This window comes from Chelonoidis abingdonii, chromosome 7, assembly GCF_003597395.2.
Source record: "Chelonoidis abingdonii isolate Lonesome George chromosome 7, CheloAbing_2.0, whole genome shotgun sequence".
Taxonomy (NCBI): Eukaryota; Metazoa; Chordata; order Testudines; family Testudinidae; genus Chelonoidis; species Chelonoidis abingdonii.
This window is the reverse complement of record NC_133775.1, coordinates 20,427,592-20,449,316: the sequence shown is the minus strand read 5'-3', so window position 1 is coordinate 20,449,316 and position 21,725 is coordinate 20,427,592. Positions and strand designations below refer to the sequence as shown.

Here is a 21,725-nt window from a genome sequence, read left to right as displayed (position 1 = left end):
GAGAGAATGCTTTTTATTTAAAAATATACTATTTTAAAATACTTTATTCATCAAATATAACATGGTTTTTGCCTTATTACATTATGCAATTCAGCACAGAATTCTGCTATGTAAAGCAGTTGTTGTACTCTGTATTTATTTTTGTATTCTCATGTACGTACCTTTTCCCAAGTTAATGTTGCCGTTAATTTTAAAGATGGTATCTATGTGCAATCAAAGATGTTCAGTTGATGTTTCACAAATTATTGCTTAAGATAAATGCATTTTTCAGAAGTGTATGTGTGTGTTGTAACTGGTGTTAAAGTAGGCTGCACAAATGTTTTTGCTTGTCTCCATGCTGAGATGGTTCCCTAATTGAAAACTCTTACAGAGTCAATGCTTTACTATATTATCTGATATCTGAATGTGCATGTGAGAACTAAGCATTTCAGGATTGAAGAACTCTGATCATGTAACCACGTTACTAGTTTTCTTAGCTGTCTAATTTTTTATTGAGTGTTGTTCCTCTTGTAATTTTCTAGACATTTCCACTACCTCTTCTATATTTTGGGAACCAAATCACAGGACTGTTCAGCACAAAGAAACTGAAGTACGGATAACTTTTATTATTTAGTGAAGTTATAATGTGTTATGATTGTACATAAAGGTGAAACTGATCTTTAATATCACCATGGGCTTGATTTGTGGCAATGTAGGGGAATGAGGGTTATAACTATTGTCTGGCAAGTAGTAGTCAAGGTCTCTTTCCTGGCCTTTGAATGTGCAAGTTTTTATTTAAAAAAAAAAAAAAAAAAAAGCCATAAATCACAAGATGACACTCTCCTGACTGGCATTTAGTGATCTGTCAGTGTCTCCAGTGAAGCTTATTCCTATGATCTTAGAGTCTCTGTTCTTACACTTGAAAAGCATCTGGGGAGGCAGAAAGAAAGGCGTGGGGAGAGGCTGTACTAAAAGATGGGGGGAAGGAGGGAGAAAATGGTATGACTTAGCTGATTTGAAGAGAGATTATTTTGAGGGAAAATGAGAGAACACCCCACAATCAGCTACACATCTATTCATGGAATGCTTTTTTCATTATAATACAACTTGATTATTTACATTGAACTGTGTGAAGCCTTAAGATATTTAGATACATTTGGTAATGAATGTAATCAACCTTCATTTGTTACTCTGGATTTCATAGATTTGAGCTTGAAAATACCACTACAAAATCAAATTATTGTTAACCTCTGGAAGTAACAGGCACTATATCCAGCTGATAGGTGATGGAGACTTTCTCCTGTGAAAAGTTCTGAACAGGTATAAGTAGTACCTTTTGGCTATCGAATGAATGATTTCCATTCAGGAGGGATGCCATGGAATCCTTACTGTTTTGGTAGTTTTATATAGCTCTGATTTTCATCTTTATCTTGGTTCCTATAAAGTAACTTAGTGTTGATTCAGAGTATCACTGTGGGAACGAGCTTGGGGTGTAACGTGTCTGTGGAGTTTCATAATTTTTACCCCCATGTTTAATCTTTTTTTTTTTTCTTTTGCAGCTTGCCAATGTTCACGGTTCTGAGAAGGTTTTCTATTCTGTTTACAATGTTTGCTGAAGGAATTTTACTCAAGTGAGTTATTTCCAAAAGTATCAATCTTTTATTCATATCCTTTTTAAGATTGTTAAAGTGGTTGCAACATTTTAGTAAGACTTTGCGGGTAGAGGATTTGTGCAGTCAGATTTAGTTGGCCATAAATTGGGCTTTAGAAACATGGGGCAAAGGAGAGAGAGCACTGATAATATATTATTTTATTAGAGTATTATCTTATGCTAAATGGATCCTTCACCCTCATGTTTTTATCAAAGAAAAAAAATCTAATGCATTAAGTGTATATATTTAACTATATCGCTAAGGGAGGAAAATGTTAAGATTCTTACACTAATGCACTTTCTACGCTATGTCTCTATCATATTTGTCACTAGGCTGACTCTGCATGAGGATTATGTCCATTGCCAGATGGTTCACACAGTTAATTCCTTACAATGAGGGTGTACTGTATTTTGGCAATCTTGGATGAGGTCAAGTCTCTAGATTAATTGTCTTGATGTAGTTGGAGTCTTGCACTGTTTACTTACAGTGTAGGCAAGATCATTAATTCTGTGTGTATAGGTAGGTTTGTCAGTCTTCCTACCTTGTAATTCTTTGGGTAGAAGGTTGTTCCAGAGTTACTTACACCACATTGAATGAGGGTCACTCACGCTGTGTATTACTGATGTTTTCCCCCCTCCCTGGTTATGTCACCTATTCACAGGCTAGTCAGTGTTAGTGGCCAGTCACCACAGCATTATGGCATTTTTATGGTCCACAATGACAATAGCTCAAATGAATGTTCAGATTCTCTAATATTGCTGGTTCTGCAACGCCAAGCTGAAATCTTTATAGGGGGCTCAGATAGTACTTACTAAAGTGTTACACCCTATCAGTCCTAATTAAAAAATCATAAGTATTCTGCTCTTCCAGAATTTCTGATGTTGCTTCTAATATGTTGTTTCTTCACCAGGAAGTCAGAAGTGTGACCAGAGCAAATGCTTTTCCCTTAGTACTAGAAATGGCACTGCGATGTAAAAATTGAACTGTGCTTATGAGTGATAGTAAGGTTCTTGTATCTTTTTTTCAGGAAGAAATTTTCTTGGGGCATTCAAATGACAGTGTTTGCAATGATAATTGGTGCATTTGTAGCTGCTAGGTAAGACTTCAAGCTTTTATCCCTTCCACTTTATATTGCACAGCTTTTTACAGTTTATATTATTTGTCTTTTAAATGGCTTGTACAGAGTATACTGGTTAGTTTACAAAGTTAATTAGAATGCATAAACTGTAATAGTTTAACGGTAGCACTTAAATGATGAAATCCTGCCAGCATGCTCTGCAATAGATAGACCAGCTAGGAAATTCTAAACTTAAAAGCATAACTTGTCCTTGTTCAACTTCTGTTTTTTCCACTGTCTGGGATGGTTATGGTAAAGCCTTCATGTAGATCAGGGGTCGGCAACTTCTGGCACACAGCTCGCCAGGGTAAGCACCCTGGCGGGCCGGCCCAGTTTGTTTACCTGCCGTGTCGACAGCTCCCAGTGGCTGCGGTTAACTGTCCCAGGCCAATGGGGGCTGTGGGAAGCGGTGCGGGCTAAGGGATGTGCTGTCCGTGGCTTCCCGCCACCCCCATGGGCCTAGGATGGTGAACCGCAACCAGTGGGAGCCGCGATTGGTTGAACCTGTCGACGCGGCAGGTAAACAAACTGGCCCAGCCCGCCAGGGTGCTTACCCTGGCGAAACATGTACCAGAGGTTGCCAACCCCTGATGTAGATAATGGGAGTGAGGCCTGGTCTGCACTCGAAGTTCTGCTGATTTGGTTAGGGGTGTGACTTATTATACCAGTAAAAGCCCTAATGTGGATGCAGTTATATTGATATTAAGGTGTCTTTTACCACTATAACTTATTCCCCTTCTAGCAGATAAATAAAGTATACTGGTACAAGCACCTTTATATCAGTATAAGTGAAAGTGATTGAATTTTCTAGTGTAAACAAGGCTTAAGTTGTCATGTCAAATCTTAGTTTTAAAATATTTTTTGATCCTTTTAAATGAAAATTGCTAAAGTTGTACAAAACATTGAATTTCATTGTCAGGGCAAGGTGAGTGGAAAAAACTCACTACTTCACCTGTGAGAAGAGTAGACTGCTAGTTAATGGCCTAATCTTTGTATGTTTTCATTTAAAAAAAAAAAAAAAAAAAAAGTCCAAAACTGGAGAAAATGGCTTCCAGTCCCAGACTAAAGCCCGCATTCTCAAACACTTAGGCATGCTCTGAACTTCACTATCAGGAGTAGTTCCACTGATTTTAAGCTCATTCTAGTAAAGTTAAGCATGTGTAAACATTTGTGGCATTTATGGGATCGAGGCCTTAGTTTGTACAATTAGTAGTACTGAATGCAGCATTTATTATATTGAGTCTTACCTCAGTGCCTCAAATGCAGAGTCTAGGCTGACAGGTAAGCTCACTGGAAATGCCTTTTCTAAATGGAACTTATAGATAAAATATAACATGGAGGAGTTCTATTAATGTTACACTCTAAGCAATTTAAATTCTTAATTTCCCCCTCCAGTGCTGACTTGGCATTTGATCTAGAAGGATATATTTTTATCCTGATTAACGATGTCTTGACAGCTGCAAATGGTGCATATGTAAAACAGAAACTGGATTCAAAGGTAGGCTGACTTCAGTTTTCACTTTAAGAATAACATTATTGTGTTGCAAAGTAACAGCTAATCTACAACATCACCACTCATAAAATTTTGAACATTATGGGTTAATGAATAGAAAGCTAATTGGTGGAGACTGAAAATGTGAGTGTATTCTGCAGCTGGTAATATGGTGTTTGGATGAATTGTTCATTCCCCCAGGTATTGTGCTCTGTCACTGAACTCATCACATCTTCTCACTGTTATTAAAGTAGAACTTCTGTAGCTCCTTATTTTTGTGTTTTGGCCTGAATTCTGGATCTTAACTTGACACTTCTGTTTTATTTGCAAATACAGTTGCATGTATTTTGATATAAGCTGTAAATTCAGTTTTATCAAACTGTAAGCATAACCAATTCACTGTTGTTGGAGCTATGTTTATTTGTATCTGGGTGAAATAATAGATTTGGCTATTTAGCTATGAAGTCAGGGTCATTTAAAAGAATTAAAAACCTGGTTCTTCACTAGACAGTTAACTGATCACATCCTCCCTCCCACTGCTTTCAAAGGCAGGGAGAGCTGATGTGTCAACCTATTCTACCCCTTTTTTCTGCAGCCAGATCTGAAAATGAACTTCTGTCCTTATTGTTGCAACTGTGTAGTTTTTCAGCACGGGCTCTATAGTGTACTTTGAGGCAATTGGGAGTCCCTGTTCATCTCCTTAGAAACACTGAACGTAAATGTGCTCTATTCAGTTAGGGTCTCAGCAGTATTGCCAAGTTTCTAGTAGTTCAACATCTGAAAAAGAGAAACTGATTGTTTAGGTTACCCTGAAAGTATAAGGATGAGCTTCTCAGATGTTCACAACATACAGTGTGAGGGCTAAGTGTAACTTTTAACTACAAGGTGGAGAACAAACCTTTACATTGCTAGTGAACTCCATTTCTATTAATCTAGCCAGGAAGCTACAAGTGCAAGCCACTATAAATAATTTTGGGGCATCTATTGTCAGTGATATGAAGCATTTTCTTGATTATATTTGTTGTGAATGTTGAGTCTGTTCCTTAAAATGCTTTACTTAGTTGTCATCTTTTCCTTTTGTTTCCTATGATGAAGTTACATGTTTTTGTGTAGCATAGAATATTTTGAGCATAGGAGAAGGCAGCTTGTGTGTGAATAAGGTGGCTTATGTCACCAGTCTGCTGCTATGGGAAATGACAAAACATCATGCAAAATTTTGAGCTAGGTATGCTATAGGTGTATCTGTTCTTCTGCGGGCTGTCCTAGACCATTTTAGCATTATAAACGTATCCTGCAATCTTAAAGTGCTGCAGGGCATAGCTGCAATCTGTTCGACAGTGAAGACACTTCCATTTGATTAATGATAACTATAACCAGGTGTCCAAGCCTGCTGTATGGAAGTCAAACTAGGTAAAATTATTGTCTAATGAACAAAATATGAGAGAATTTTACAAGTCTGGTAAACAGTGCTCCATCAAACCTGCTGGAGGGTACACTCTTCTTCCTGTCTGTGTTTGAGATACCCCATGTCAAAACTCCCCCAACAATGCACCTTGCCTCCTCTCTCAGAAAATTATTATTGAATGCTTTGGCTGCTGGTGTAAACAGGGCCAAACCGTAATGATACTGAAAACTCAACCAGAATGAGGCTCAGTCATGATTCCTGCTTCAGGTGTCCAAGAGAGACAAATGGGTGAGGTAATATCTTTTTATTGTACCAATTTCTGTTGGGGAGAGAGACAGGCTTTTGAGCTACACAGAGCTCTTCTTCAGGTCCAACACAGTTTGGCTCTGTCTACATCCATGGTTGGTTGTGGGGCCCATGGAGATCATTTACTTACAGGGTGCCCAGGCACTGCTCATATTCTGATGAACACCTGGCCTCTCTGTCTTCTCTATGAATTCCAAACCGAATTGCTTTCTCTACCTGAAATGAAACATGGCTGTGTCCCTGAAAGTGTGCATGAGTTTTTAAGACCCGAATATTGATGGTTTGTTAATATTTCAGCAATGCCTTTATGGGTCTCTGAAAGAACATCCAAGCACAGAATTCGCCCAGTGGTTCTAAAAGTATCGTATGCAAGACAGGTTTATTTCATAATATTTAAAATGTCCATGTTTCACTTCTAACTAGCATGAATACCACATTCATTTCACAGATGAGACCTGGTTTTGTGTAGCTTTATGTATAAGATTTTGTGTCTCTGTTTTGTGGAGCCAACTTAAATACGCAACTATTTCCTGTTCCTAGGAGCTGGGAAAGTATGGTCTGCTTTATTACAATGCACTGTTTATGATTCTTCCCACCTTGGCCATAGCCTATTTCACAGGAGATGTGCAAAAGGTAGGACTCTTGTTCCACATTTCAAGTCTTTAGTTGCACAGTAAACATTTCTGTCAAATATGCTTCTCTGTTGCCAGAGAAAATGAGGTTTGGTTTTTTGCTGTTCATCATAACTCAGATGTGAATGCAAAATGACTTTCTATTTCCTGTAACTTATCAACTTGTTTTTATTCGCTTTTTTTACAAAATTTGCCATTTATATGTAAATGTAAAACTATACTATATAGTTTGCCCCCCTGCTCTGTTTATAAATCATATATGGCATATACTGAATTTGGATGTAAGGGATCATTTTTGGAGGGAGGACTGAAGAAACCAGAGTTTCCTATAACTTTAAGTATAAAGAGTTAAGAGAATTAGTGACTGTTGAAAAGAGACACTTTGTTTCTGATGAAATCCATGGAATGGCTTTATACTGATCTTCGTAAGGACTAAGTAATTCCTTTTTCCTAAAGAGGAATGGAATAATTAAAACCAAGTATTAGGAAGAAGTGGAGACTTCGGACTAGGTTTATTGCTGATCAGCTTGTACTAGAAAGATGAAACACTGCAGACTTCTTGGATTTTTTTTCTTTTTGAATTGTAGAGGTAGTTGGTTTTTTATGGTGGATTTTGAAAACTGTAAATATTAATATTTGCTAATATCAACTCACCAGTATATTGTCTGACTGCCTGCAGATCAATGCGTTTAACATCTGTATGCAAATTTAGAACTTACATGCAAGTGTGCTTAATTTGTTCTTTTAGGACTGACAAAAGCATTGATCTTGCACACTACTTAGTAAAATAAATTGATATGTTCCCCCAAAATTGATACTATTTGAGACTTTTACCCATAGATAACTTATACTAAAAAGTGAAATAGTAGAGCAGCTAAATATTGGGGATGGTGGGGGGAATATCCTTTATCATTCACACGAAAGGAATTTATATGGGTAATGCCATTTAATATTAATATCAGTTCAGTGAGTAAATCTCTTACGTATCAGTAGAGAAAACAGACAATCATAGAAAGCAATTACTAGCATTGTTAACGTAATAAAATCACAAGCCACATACATTTACTATACACTATTTTGGGATGTTTGTGATTCTGCATAGACATTTAAATAGGAAGTCTTGTGATCTAAAGCTACATCTACTGGTTGGAATATCTTTTCTGTTTAATTAGAAGTTTAATGTAACTAATAATCATAATGCTGGCAATGGCTTAAATCATGAGTATATGAAAACTGGGTGTGAACAGAAAATATTTCAGTGTGTCCATGCTCCCCACCTCACCCCCACTCCTTTCTGAGATAGGCCAAAAACAACTCAGCTGGAATATATTTGAGGAAAATGTACTCATTTATAAATTGGAGCCAACAAAGATGGAATTGAATGTCAGCTTTGTGCTACTCTGTAGAGTCTGTGTATTCACAGTATGTGTAGAAACTTCCTCATCCCAATTTTTTGAATAAACTTTCTTTTGTTCTCTGAAAAAGATCTTGGCAATGAAGGTGAACAAAGACTTATTCTGTTTAACTTAGTATTAGGAAATTCACCATGTTATGAATCTTTATTTAATAAATGCGTGTGCTTATTTCAATGTTTTTTCTAAAGCATATCATCGTACTAATTTTTTTGCATTCTCTGCTAATCCAAAAATGCATTAGTAATGCAATAATAAAAAGTGTAGCCACAGGAGGAGAGTGGCCGTCAGTTATGTGAATATGCTCAAAAACTGGATTTTTGTGGAGGGTTAACTATCAGACAAAAATTTCACATCCATAGGAAAATGTTTGTAATAAAAATTGATAACATTTTCCCATTATCAAAGCATGTAAATGATTTGTCATAGTTATACGTAGTGTTTCATTAAACCATGTCAAAGGTACTGACATCTTGTTGAATTCCCAGTTACACACCAGGCAGAAATGGCTGTGGGCTGAGTGCAAGCAAAATTTATATCTAAATAATTTCTGGCAATGAAGTGAATAAACCTCAGTGAAGCTGGTAGGTTTAAGTCTCTTTAACTGATCAGTCAGCTGGCTTTTTTTTACATCAGTTTCAAGTATGTACGTGGCCCCCCACTTCAGCCGTCTGAGCGCCTCACAATCTTTCATGTGTTTACTCTCTCAACACCTGTGTGAAATACTGCTATAGTATTCTATACTATTATCCCCATTTTACAGATGGGAAGTGACTTGCGTGAGGTCACACAGGAAGTATGTGGTGGATCAGGGAATTGAACCCAGGGTACTAACCACTGGCCCATCCTTCCACTCTAAAATACTTCAAAGGGGACATTATATGGTAAATTGGGAAATATATCCAGCCAGGGACCTTCTGATACCACACACGCATGGGGGCGAGAACCTGTGTTTTCTCTAGTACTGACTGGGGTGTTTGTGTATATTTATATTTAAAAAATAAATAATGCTTCTGGGATGGAGGCCTGTTGCTTTAAATTGGGCATGTTAGTTTTCAGGCATCTGACATGACTATTGTTAAATATCTGAAGTCATCTAGCCAGTTGTGCGGTTGTCTGTCATCCAGAGAAATAATGATCAATGTCTAGGATCTTAGATTGTGGGGAGGCTTTTAAGCATTACTGCAGTGTTTAATGCTAAACTCTGCTGGATGTTAATATTTGTATGTGTACAGCTGTATGTCTGTAGAGCATTCTTAATTATGGATGCTTTCCCCCTCAAACCTATTGCTGAGTTACAGTATACAAAGGAGGTGTCTGCAGTTAGGATAGCTTTGAAACGGAATCTATAGTTGGCCTTAGATCTAGTTGCAAAGAAAATGAGATTCTAGAGCAGTTGTCAGCAGGGACATGTAAGACAAACCCCAAGGGAGAGATTCTGCTTTTCTCAGAATACCTTAGAACAGAGGCTGTACGCTCAGTACTATTTCCCTCAACTAGGCAGAAACCAGACTAGAACTAAATTGAGCTTTGGTGAGTGTCAAAGCTATGCTTCCATGGCAAAGTATTAATGAAGAAGTCTGTCATCAGATGGCTACATAATAGAAATCAGGACATGTACTAATGTAAGTGTTCTACTTGAACAAAACCAACTCAGAACAGTATAGTTAAGATAGGCAAAGAAAGCAAGAGACTTTTCCCCATCCTAGGGCTTGTCTTTACTACCAGGGAGATGAACATTGCTGCAATCGATGCAGTGGGTGTCGATTTAGCAGGTCTAGACACGATAAACGGACTGCTGAGCACTCTCCCATCAACTCTGGTACTCCACCATCGTGAGAATCACAGGCGGAGTTGATGGGGGAGCATCAGCCATTGATTTACTGCAGTGAAGACACTGCAGTAAGTAGATGTAAGTATGTCGACTTATTCACGTAGCTGAAGTTGCATAACTGAGATCGATTTCCTCCCCCAGTGTAGACCAGGCCTGAGGTAAGTTGACCGGAGAGAGTCTCCTGTAGATGTAGCATAGTGAAGACACCAGGATAAGTTGACCTAAGCTACATCGACTCCAATTACATTGTTCACGTAGCTAGAGTAGCGTAACTTAGGTCAACTTATCCCCATAGTAAAGAAAAGCCCCTAGATACAACTAAGCAACATTTAAGCAGCCATGTAGGTAAACTCAAAGGACATAGAGCCAAATCTATTAATAATGCACTGCTAAATGTTCTGTGAAGCTTAGTTCATTGTCATGTTAACTCTAGCAATGTGTTATCTCCTAGTATTTTATGGCCTCCAGTCATTCAAGATAACAGCAAGATGCAGTTCCTGTTCACTCCAAGGAGAGCACCTCAGAACTGTTACAGCTGTGAGATTGTTAGCAATATTTAAATCTCCTTCCTGTATTCTAGTAATCTTCCCTTTGAATGACTAGGGTTCCTTAATCAGCTGGACTGATTGCTGTTGGAATGACATGAGGCATATTCTGGACAGCAGGGATACTTAACCCAGTTAGCAATCAGCATTACCCAAAAGAGCCATAGTGGTGTGAATTCATTGTTTCATTCACTAGACTACTTATATGTATATACACACACACACACCCATTTTATCACATCAAAATAAGTTAAGAACTTAGTGGAAGCTGAAAACTTCATTGGTTAATAAAATAGTAGAAGCATCCTGATTGGTTAATCACTTAGATTAATTAAATCAATGTTTTAATATCATGTGTTGCAAAGAGCCTCAGGAGACTTGTGGCTCGTGAGCCTCAGTCCGAGTATCGCTGCTCTACAGCATGAAATTTGCCTACTGGCTCAGGAAGTGAAGCACCAGGAATTATTTCCTTTTCTCTTCCCTCCCATGTTCCTCCTCACTCGCTCCCTAAGCACACCTGTGTTTCTCACTCCTCCAACTTTCTGCTGGTCCCACTGTTGGTTGTTTAGTAGTCTTTGTCTGTTTCATTAAGGTATCTTCTGCTTTTTTTTCATGGTTCAGCGTTGGCCAAGTGTTTGAAGGTGGCACAGGTATTAATGGAGCTAAAAATAACAGCAAACAAAGAGTCCCATATTAAGTTAAAGTCTGTGCTGCTTGGATTTTTCTGTAAACTAATGTTCACAGCACCTTTCATTGCAAAGAATGGTACAGGCGCCAAATTGCACACCTACTTCTAATATGAAAGCATCATAGTTTACTTTATTAACCTCTCTACTTTTATTGTAGAACACAATAAAAACTGTATTTTGTCTTCAGTATTTTCTACCTTGCAATAGGTGGCTACATGGAACAAATAGATTTTTGTGGCATTAGTGTATTGTTCGGTTTGGAGGGATTAATTTTTATTGGTAAATGTCAATTTCAGAGTACACATACAAACTGATGAAAAAATATTTCCATTGATGAGCATTGACGTTTAGATAGGAAAAGTAAGAAAAATATTGCTTGAGAATTTTTAGAGTTTGAATTAAGCATATTTACTTTATATTTTCATATGTGGTGACACTTTGTGTTTTAATGTTTATAAAGCTTTAACATTCTGAGTCTGTCTACTGTCATTAAATAATTGTCGGCCCCCCCATAATTTCCTACAACTGTGAACATTTAAATAGATGAAAATAGGGAAAAAATGCTTAACACATAATTTTGACTGATATTTATTTTAAGCTTTTTTTATTTATTATCCATTGAAATTAGTTTAAAAAAAAAAAATCTAATTCTGCCAAGTCTAATTATTGTCTAGCACAGGTGTGTTTAAAAGCATGTATGCATTTATAATCTGGCACGCACACACTTGGACTGCGTGTGTGTTCATAGATGTAGTATATGTGTTACAGTAATCTTCAGGTATAAAGTGAAATAGACATTATACCCCTCTGAGACAAATAACTCATTCTCAAAGCCATTCATAATACTACAACTGGGGTTTGATTAGCCAGTTGGCAGCATCTGCTGTGGATTAGCATTAGTAACTGTTTGCCTGTTCTAAATGTAAATCATTTTAGAAGTTGATAGACCTCAAATCCCAATAGCAGTATTAGCAACTGCGTTTGAATAATAAGTTGTTACTCTCCCAGGATATGTCTACGCTGTAGTTAAACACCTGTAGCTGATCTATGTCAGCTGACTTGGGCTTACTGGGTGGCTTTGTAGGTGTAAAAGAGCTGTGTGGATGCTCAGGCTGGAATCCAGCCTCTGGGACCCCATGAAGGGGAGCATGAATGTCTACACAGCTATTTTTAGCCGATGAGCCTGAGTCAGCTGACAGCTAACCACAGCCCTGCTATGGATCTTTTATTACAGGGTAGAGGTACGCTTGACACCAGTAAAGAAGTGAAACTTTGTTAATTTTTACAAAAACTTTTTAAAACAGCGGTTCTCAAATTGTAGTTTGGGACCCCAAAGTTTGTCATGCCCCATTTTAATGGGGTCACCAGGGCTGGCTTAGACTTGCTGCAGCCTAACCCGAACCCACCACCCGAGTCCAAAGCTGAAGCCTGAGGGCTTCAGCCCTGGGCATCGAGGCTCAGGTTACAGGCTCCCTGCCTGGGACTGAAGTCCTTTGGCTTTGGTCCATCCTGCACAAGGGTGGTGAAGCTCGGGCTTTGCCCTCCCCCGTGCTCAGGCTTCGATCCCCACTCCTGGGGTCGTGTAGTAATTTTTTTTATTAGAAGGGGGTTGCAGTGCAATGAAGTTTGAGGACCTCTGTTCTAAAACAGCATTCAAAATACTGTTTCTGATAGTTTATTCAATCACACACTTTAAAATTGCCTTTGTATGTGTTAGATTTTAATATCCAAGGTGATCTGACCTGTAGTTGAGCTGCTCTTTTGGCTTCAGAACCCCTGAACTACTTTGCAAAGAACTTTGACACAGCTGGAGAACTAAAAGGCTAAAACACAATTCTGTGGAACAATTAATTGTGCATGAAGCTTTGTATCATTTAAAAAAAAATGCAAAATCTGCATTAAAACAAGGTTGCAGTTTAGAGAATTACGAGTTAATTTTTTTAATTATTTTTATTTAAACAGGTTTTGTTAAACACCTTGACTTTTACAAGTGGCACCAGTTTTATAGACAAGCCAACAGGTGCTTAGCGCCGTCAGTGCTAGACTTATTTTTTTTTAAAAAAATCTATTTTTATTGCTCACATTGTTGGAGCTGCATCTGTGGTAGCAATCATTTCTAAACTGCACACTAACCCCACTTCCACTATTTCACAAACATCCCCTACATTCACTATTTATGCTGAATATTGCTGTAAATGGATGACAGAAACAAACTATGTGTCTGCAATTGTGAGAAGCTAAGGCTGGATACTACTGCCTGCCTCCTTTTTCCTGTGTAGACTCATTGGGGAGGGGAAAGAGAAGAGTGAGAGTCCAACAGCGTCTATCCTCTGCTGGTATCTTGAATATTTCACAGATCTGACATCAAGAACAAATTATGCCAAACCAACGTAATTTCTTCCTTTGGCAGGATTACTGGCCTAGTGGATAGGGAGGAAGCTATAGATGTGATATCTCGATTTTAGTAAGGCTTTTGACACAGTCCCACATGACATTCTCAAAGCAAAGTAGGGAAATGAGGCCTGAATGAATTTACTGTAGGGTGCATGCACAACAGGTTGAAAGACCATGCTCATAGAGTAGTTATAAATGGTTTGATGTGATGCCCTGCAGTTTATCTAGTGGAGTCTCGTAGGGGACAGTCGTAGGTCTAGTACTGTGAATTTTATTAATGGCTTGGATAATGGAGTAGAGAGTGTGCTAAATGAAATTTGCAGATGACACCAAGCTGGGAGGCCTTGTAAGCACTTTGGAGGACAGGATTAGAATTCATAATCTTGACAAATTGGAGAGTTGGTCTGAATCCAACAAGATGAAATTAAGTGAAGATAAGTGCAAAGCATTTCACTTACGAAGGAAATATGAAATGTACAACTACAAAATGGGGAATAACTGACTAGGTGATAGTGCTGCTGAAAAGAATTTGGGGGTTATAGTGGATCACAAATTAAGAATCAAATTGTAAAGCAGCTGTGTGTATATATATAAAAAAAAAGCTGCTATTCTGGAGTGTATTAACAGGCATGTCATATGTAAGACATGAGACGTAATTGTCCAATTCTGGTTGGTACTGGTGAGACCTCAGCTGGAATACAGTGTCCAGTTCTGGGCACCACACTTTAGGAAAGATATGCACGAATTGGAGAGTCCAGAGGAGAGCAATAAAAATGATATAAGTGTTAGAAAACTTGACCTGTGAGGAAAGATAGAAAAAATAGATATGTTTAGTCTTGATAGAAGGCAGACCGGGGGTTGGGGACCTGATAAGTCTTGAAATATGTTAAGATCAGCTATAAAGAGGACCAGTCAATTGTTCTCCACGTCCACAGAAAATAGGACAAAAAGTATTTGGCTTAATCTGCAGCATGGGAGATTTATGTTAGATGCTAGGAAATACTTTCTAACTATATAGGTGGGTTAACTCTTGAATGGGCTTTCAAGGAAGGGTGTTCAATCAGCATCCTTGGAGGTTTTCAAAAACACCTTTCAGGGATGGTCTAAATGAGACAGGATGGGTGAGGTAATATCTTTTACTGGACCAACTTCTGTTGGTGAGAGTGTCAAGCTGTCGATCGTACACAGAGCTTCTCTTCAGGTCTGGGCTGACTGACCTGAAGAAGAGCTATGTGTAAGCTCGACATCTTTTCTTTCACCAACTGAAGTTGGTCCAGTAAAAGATACTACCTCACCCGCCTTGTCTCTCTAATATCCTGTGACCAACACAGCTACAACTACACTGCATACAGGGATGGTCTAAGTTTACTTGGTCTTGCCACAGTAGAGAGGGTCCCTCTCAAGGTCCCTTTTAGCCTTATGTTCCTCCCGTGATTCTAGAATCTGGATTCACACTAAGTTGCTGTACTCAAAGGCTGTAATAGCATTGGTGAATGACCTCCTTATGGCCATGATCCTTTAGTGCTCGCTTCTGGTTTTCACATTAACTGCAGTAAAATGTTAAAGGTTTAAAGTCTACTTTGGAACATTTTTTCATTTTTAAGATTGGATTTGTTTGTTTCAGGCAATGGAATATAAAGGCTGGGCAGATACACTCTTCGTTATACAGTTTACACTCTCATGTGTAATGGGGTAAGGATTTACTTTAATTTTAGTGGTATTTCCTCCAAGTAATATCTACTGTACCCTCACCAATAGATACTAAGGAAGTGCCTTACTATGAGGGCCTGCTCTGTAGTCAATAGGCACATAAAACTCCCGTTAATGTTAATTGTGGAGAGAATAATCTTTGCAGAGAAGTTCTGCTGTTAACGTACTAATCAGTAGAAAGTCCATTTTCAGTGATGGCAGAAAACAGTTTGGAGAAAGATTATTCCTTAAAAGGCTGTCTCATGAGTTAGAAATTTAGATGCTACTGTAGATTCTGATTTTTTGGAGAGACTGCATACCCGTAATGTGTTTTTATTTTCTTAAATCTAGCTATTTTTATGAGCAATGGCATATTTTTTACTATTTCCTTTTACTCAAACTAGTAGAGTCTTATGAACTCTCACTTTGCTAATCTGCAAACTTGATTCCACGAACTCCAGTGGTCTTGGCCCGCTTCTTAGTAAGACTTAAACAATGGAATGTGGTAATGAAGTCATTACTAAGGTTTCATTACTTCTTTAAAATATAGTTTGTGACACTTACAAACATAACTTCTTATAAATAAAAATAAATAATGCCTGTCAAACTAAACTACCTGTAGAATTTGTGCCATAGTATACTTAGGTTTTCTGATCTATTTGTTCACTCACTAATTTCCAAAATTTAGTGATCACAAAAGGGTTGCCCTCTTAATGCGAGTTAGTGAGGTCCTCCTGTACAATGCAGTATAGTATATAGTGTACATGATGGTGTGGGGACACTATTGCTGTGTATTTTGACAGATAACATTACTCCATAGTGAATTATACAGGTCTCTTAAAGCAAGTAGTTCTGGAAACTGTAGTATGAGCAGGGCGTGAGATGGCTTTTTAGTATAACAAATGCACCCTCAAATGATGAAAAGCTGAATGTTGTGTTTTTTTTTTTTTTTCTGCTGCAGGTTTATTTTGATGTACTCCACAGTTCTTTGCACTCAGTATAATTCTGCTCTTACAACTACAATAGTTGGCTGTATTAAGGTAAATTGCATAAATCTCTTTATTAAGTTTCCATTTCCTGTGTTACAACAGTGCCTGTATGATGCTTACAAAAGCAGCATAAATGTTTATATTCTCAAAGGCTTTTGTATGATTGGAAGGGGTATAGAGAGCTAAGTAGGAATTCTTAGTAACTTGCAGGATAAAATTAGTCTAGAGAAACCAAGAACAGTAAGCCAAATCTTCATGATTGTCTCTCTCGGTGCCAATTCAAGGATGTGACCTCTCATTTACTCACCTGTGGTTCTTACTATGTGTTGTGGGGGACCATAACTAAAGCCTAGCAAAATATTCACACTTATGAATTATGAATAACATTAATAAAAAAGGAAAGAAATCCGTGAGCTATAACCACTGGCTATTTCAGTCACAATCTCGTCTGTACTTCTCTCTTATGGAGAGATTACACCATCGAGAATGAGTCTGGGCTTCTGGGGATGTTGTTCCCTAGATAAATTAAGACCAAAGTGTATTATTCTGCAATTCAGTAATGAGTTCTATCTCAGTGGAGCATAGATAACTATCATAGTTTGTACCTGGGTAAAGGAATTTCATTTAAGGGTTGGTGAATCCTGTTTGGTTATCATTCCTAACCTAAACAATTTACAAATGGGCAGAGGTAAGTGGTCTTAGCTAAATCCTATGAATCTGGAGAAAATATGTAACTTGTTTACTTAAAAGAAGTCATTCAGAAATGACTAATTTAAAATAGTAATGTTTAACACACCAAAGCACTTTAAGGAGAGGTTATGAGGCTGGCAATTTACTGAAATTTAAGCATAGGAATCATAGAAATGCAGGATTGGAAGGGACCTTGATAGGTCATCTAGTTCAATCCCCTGCACTGAGGCAGGACTAAGGTGTTATCTGCACCATTGCTGACAGGTGTTTGTCTAACTTGTTCTTAAAAACCTCCAGTGATGGAGATTCCACATCCTTCCTAGATAATTTATTCCAGTGCTTAATTACCCTGACAGTTAGTAAGTTTTTCCTAATGTCTAACTTGAGTTTATCTTGCTGCAATTTAAGCCCATTACTACTTGTCTTGTCCTCACTGGTTAAGGAAAACTATTTATCACCCTCCTCTTTATAACAACCTTTTACGTCCATGAAGGCTATGTTCCGCTCAGTTTTCTCTTCTCCAGACTAAATAACCCCCCCCCCCTTTTTTTAATGTTTCTTTATAGATCATGTTTTCTAGACCTGTAATCATTTTTGTTGCTCATTTTTACATTCAAATTAAATTCCACTACTTCAGTTTATCAAGGTTAGCTTATGTCGGCTCTCCAGGAGTGCATAGCCTAAACAAACTGCCATTTAGCAGGTTTAAGCTGTTAGTACTTTACTTACAATAGCATTTCAATAGTCCAGTAAGATCTTTACGAGAATAATTTATAGCTAATTTGTTGGCAGTGCTTTTGCAAACTTCTTGTCAAACAGTGTTAAAAGTCTTGGTGAAGTTATCAGGTTGCAGAAGCAATGCTAGACTGGAGGGTTGCTTCCTTTTTCATGCTGTTTTTTGGCGGGTTTGTCATCTCAGCTATCTTGTCGCTGCTGCAGTTTGTTTGCAGAGCTGTTGATTTGAAGGTATGAGGTGAACAGGCTGAGCTGAGAACTGAAGTATCCAGTGTCCAAGTCTGTTTTCTTTCTGTAGTCTGATGGAAGATGGAAGACTCACCTCTTTCAGGGGCTTGGCTGGATTCAAATATCAGCTCCTGTCACCTTTCACTTGCTCAGTGTCTTCATGGGATGGGCCTGGCAACATATTCCACTTGTGAATATGCCATCTACTAATGCATGTGTAGTGGGGTTGTAATTCTTCAACTTTGTGGTTATTACTTTTATCTTTGTGGTGGGAAATTCTCAAAGTGTCTTTTAAAGTTTTTAATACCTTTCTTTTATTCAGTTAACTTTCTGAGAGATCCCTTTAATTCCATGAGGGCTTAATAGAAGTTGAAATAGTTTCAAATGAGTCCAAACACGGCTGTTTTCACGATTCCTAAAGAGAGTCTTTCAAATTAAATGGTAACCAGATAAATTAATTTTTTCCTTTAACTATACATGCAGAGGTGATTCTTTAATAAGGAGTAAACATGCCAGATAGCTAGCTAGTTCCTCAGTAAATACAGATATTTTATACTCCAATAACTTTTTATATTAACCAGAAGTAGCAAGGTCTCTTGATTCTATATTAGTAGATAAAAACATCTTACTATTCACATATCAGGAAGTTTTGCTTCCGATGCTTACATTTAGAGACACGCATTTGCAAATGAACATAAAAAAGAAGCCTATGCTATCTTAACCCTTTAAGAATTTTCACCTTTAAATGGAAAGTAACCAATAACTTGTATAAAATGTTTTCCCAACTACACATTTCCCTTAAAGTTAAGTCTGGAGATTTCAGTGCATTACACTGACAACTTGGCATTGCTGTAGGTCTCTTCTGTTTGATTTCGGACTTGCATTGTGTGTTTTCCTTATGGTGTAGGTATAGGGCAGCCATGTGCATATACTACAGTGCTGTGGCCAGTAGTGTGTGAAACCAATCTGCTCCTGAATGCCAGTGCTATAGGCGTTGGAACCATGTACTTTTTGTACTGGAATAACATATGTAGATCATGGTATCCCAGGAAAACGCACAGACTTGAACAAACACACGCATGAACTCCCTGCTTCTCCTTTCATGCACTCCCCCCTAATTCACTTCTGCAATCATAATACTTTGCTTATGTTTATGCAATTGGAAACCAACCGTAATGCTGTATGATATAACTGAAATTATGAAATTACTGTGTTTAGGATTGCAGTGAATTATAAATTGGAATTAGAAAGACCTTTCAGATCCTCTAATTCATAGGTTGAATCATTCAGTCTACATAAATAGATTGACATTATTAGTTTCACTTGTTCTTTCTGGCATATCAGCACCTCTAAGACATTCTGCAGGTCAGATTCTGTCCTCATTTAAATCTGTGCAACCTCACTGTATCTAATAAGTTAGCACAGGTGTAATTGAAGATAGGATGTGGTCCTGAAATTAGTTAAACTATTCCATTGCTTTGTGAGCCACCATAGAATCCAGCTCACCCTTCTAGTGTCTTGGCTTGGCATGGTTAAGAGGTCAGAGGATAGACAAGGAATACATAGAGAGAAAAGATACAGAGGCTTCTATGTGGTATCCTTTTCCAGAGCAGAACTTCCCTTTAGGGCTGATGGTCTCCAGGAGGCCTCCCATGTCTGTCTGGGCTCCTTTCCGTTCATTGATACGAGTTTTCAATAGTGATCTGTAGCTGCCAGCGTCTGTATATGGATCTCTGCTGGATAAATTCTTGAATATCTTTTGCCTCATGCACTGGGATTAAGCTCCTGTGGAGCCCTACTGTAGAAGCCCTGTGGATGGTTGTGTGGTTGAAAGCTGAGTATATTGAACTAGGGCATGACTGGAGATGTAAATGAAGCCTTTAACAAAACCAGTGATGCCTGAGGAAAAATGGGAAACCAATAAAAACATATCAGAACTAAAAAGCTGCTGTTGAAGCCGTTAGGCCTAGAATTAGGGCTGCCAGCTGTATGTGTAGTTTTGGAAATACATAACTTTTTAAGGGTAAGGATTTTTGTACATGTCTGCATCTGCCTACTTGCAGATAAGGAAGGGAAGAAGAGCGAGAGAACAGCTGGCTTTCTGAAGAATTCAGTGCTCTAGGTATGTTGTTGTAAGGTTGTCTAGCAGAAGCGTTTTCTCCCCTGTGTTGCAGCCTTTGTTTTGCTGGGTGGGATGGAACATTTTTGGGGCTCAGTAGGGCAATATGAAGAAAAAACAGTAAGAAAGGAAAAACAATTAAAGCCTGAATATTTTAATATTTCCAGTAGCCCTGATATGGTAACTTTCAAGTCAGTATTATAAATACAGATGTCAGTGTCTTTCACACAGTTATCTCTTCTGACTCTCTTCTATTTGTTTCAACATCCTGTTTATGCCAGTGGAATATACATAAACAGCTGTTTTACACTTTTGCTTAGAATTTTTAATCTTTTTTTCCTCCTTTCCAGAATATATTAATAACCTATATCGGAATGTTTTTTGGAGGAGACTATATTTTCACATGGACTAACTTCATTGGGTTAAATATCAGGTAAGAAAACCGAAAACTTGTCTTGAATGTATGTAATGCTCTTCAGAATAACTTGTAAATTGAGCAACTTGCTATTGAATTCCTGAAAGAAGTATTGAACCATCCAAATAGGATCAGTTTCCAAAATAGAACTGCACTTTTTTGAATTCTGGTGGGAGGAATCCACTACAAAGCTATTAAGTAGGAAGTAGTTAAGTCTTGATCCCGAAAACAGTTATGGATGTGAGTCGTCCTATTGATATCAAGCGATTTATGTGCATAAAATTAAGTATGTGCCTAATTGCTTGCAGGATCATGCTCTTGTCATAGCTTTTAGTTAAGATTTTTTTTTGTATCACCAGCTTAATGTTCCATCATTTTTGGTAACAGATTTGTCTGGAGGTAAAGGAAGAGGAAAATGCAGGGTTTTAAGGGGATAAAACCTTTCGTAGAAGTATGTGTGCGTGTGTGTGTATTCAGGATGACTGCTATGGATGTATCTTTTATAAAAATAAAAGCATATTTTCTTCCTGGCATCTTATTTTTACATGAAATGCTGGTTGCTATTCTAAACACATGTAGGAGGGTGAACTTTAGGCTGTGTGAAGTAATACCAGGTCACCCTCAAGCTGTTTCAAGGATTTGTATACATTTGAAACTTAAAAAGCAAATTATTTGCTATGCTAATTACTAAGGTATGTTGTAAGTTTCAAAGAGGAATTGATAAATCATAAATCCAGAAGTGAGGCGCCTGAAGCCAATTGCTCAATTGGTAACATCATTAAACAGAGGAGAAAAACAAAATGACTGAAGTTCCTGCTGCTGGATGCAAGGTCATCAGTCAAAATCAGCGCTGGCCATAATCTTGTTTTGGATGAAGCGTTTGTCTTTTCTAGTGATGCAAGCAAGGCTATGGATCAGGGCTGCCTCCAGCCCGGCCCTAGCGCAGCTAGTCCTCCAGCCACAAGCCCAGACAAACTCCAGAATGCTCCAGCAAAAAGGAGAGGACACAGAGTAGCAGTCCTGTTTGTACCCTAGCTCTGATTCAGAAACATTCCACCCCAGAAACCAAATCTTTCAGGTGCAGCCATAGGATCTGGGAGGTGAAGGACAAGAGGAATCTAGGACTCATAGTCATGTACTGCCCTCCAGATGGAAAGCCAGTCAACTTCTGGAAGGAACTAACAGAGCTACTGCCAAGCATGGTACTCCAGATTCCTTGTCCAGCTCGACATAGGTTAGATCCAACCTTCAGTGTACGTGTAAATATTGGAGGCATCACCAACGTACCACTCTCCTGGTCTAATCACCACTTCATCCAGGTCTTATGGGACTACACCACTGCAATAAAGGAGGCAAAAGCAAGCCTTCTCCTTCTCCTGCACAGAGCTGTTTTAACTTGGGTA

General features: G+C 38.2%; 1 protein-coding gene across 2 annotated transcripts in view; it reads left to right on the top strand.

Moving 5' to 3' along the window:
• The window catches only part of SLC35D1 (solute carrier family 35 member D1), a 34,919-nt gene that overhangs the window by 1,468 nt on the left and 11,726 nt on the right, over positions 1 to 21,725 (top strand). The window contains exons 4-11 of one of the 2 annotated variants that reach the window (XM_032771914.2): positions 522 to 589; positions 1,539 to 1,610; positions 2,659 to 2,727; positions 4,144 to 4,246; positions 6,492 to 6,584; positions 15,082 to 15,149; positions 16,108 to 16,186; positions 20,258 to 20,340. In XM_032771914.2, coding sequence (XP_032627805.1) covers positions 522 to 589; positions 1,539 to 1,610; positions 2,659 to 2,727; positions 4,144 to 4,246; positions 6,492 to 6,584; positions 15,082 to 15,149; positions 16,108 to 16,186; positions 20,258 to 20,340 — 635 coding nt within the window. The remainder of the gene's footprint in view (positions 1 to 521; positions 590 to 1,538; positions 1,611 to 2,658; positions 2,728 to 4,143; positions 4,247 to 6,491; positions 6,585 to 15,081; positions 15,150 to 16,107; positions 16,187 to 20,257; positions 20,341 to 21,725) is intronic. The other variant, XM_075067692.1, reaches the window with a different exon arrangement.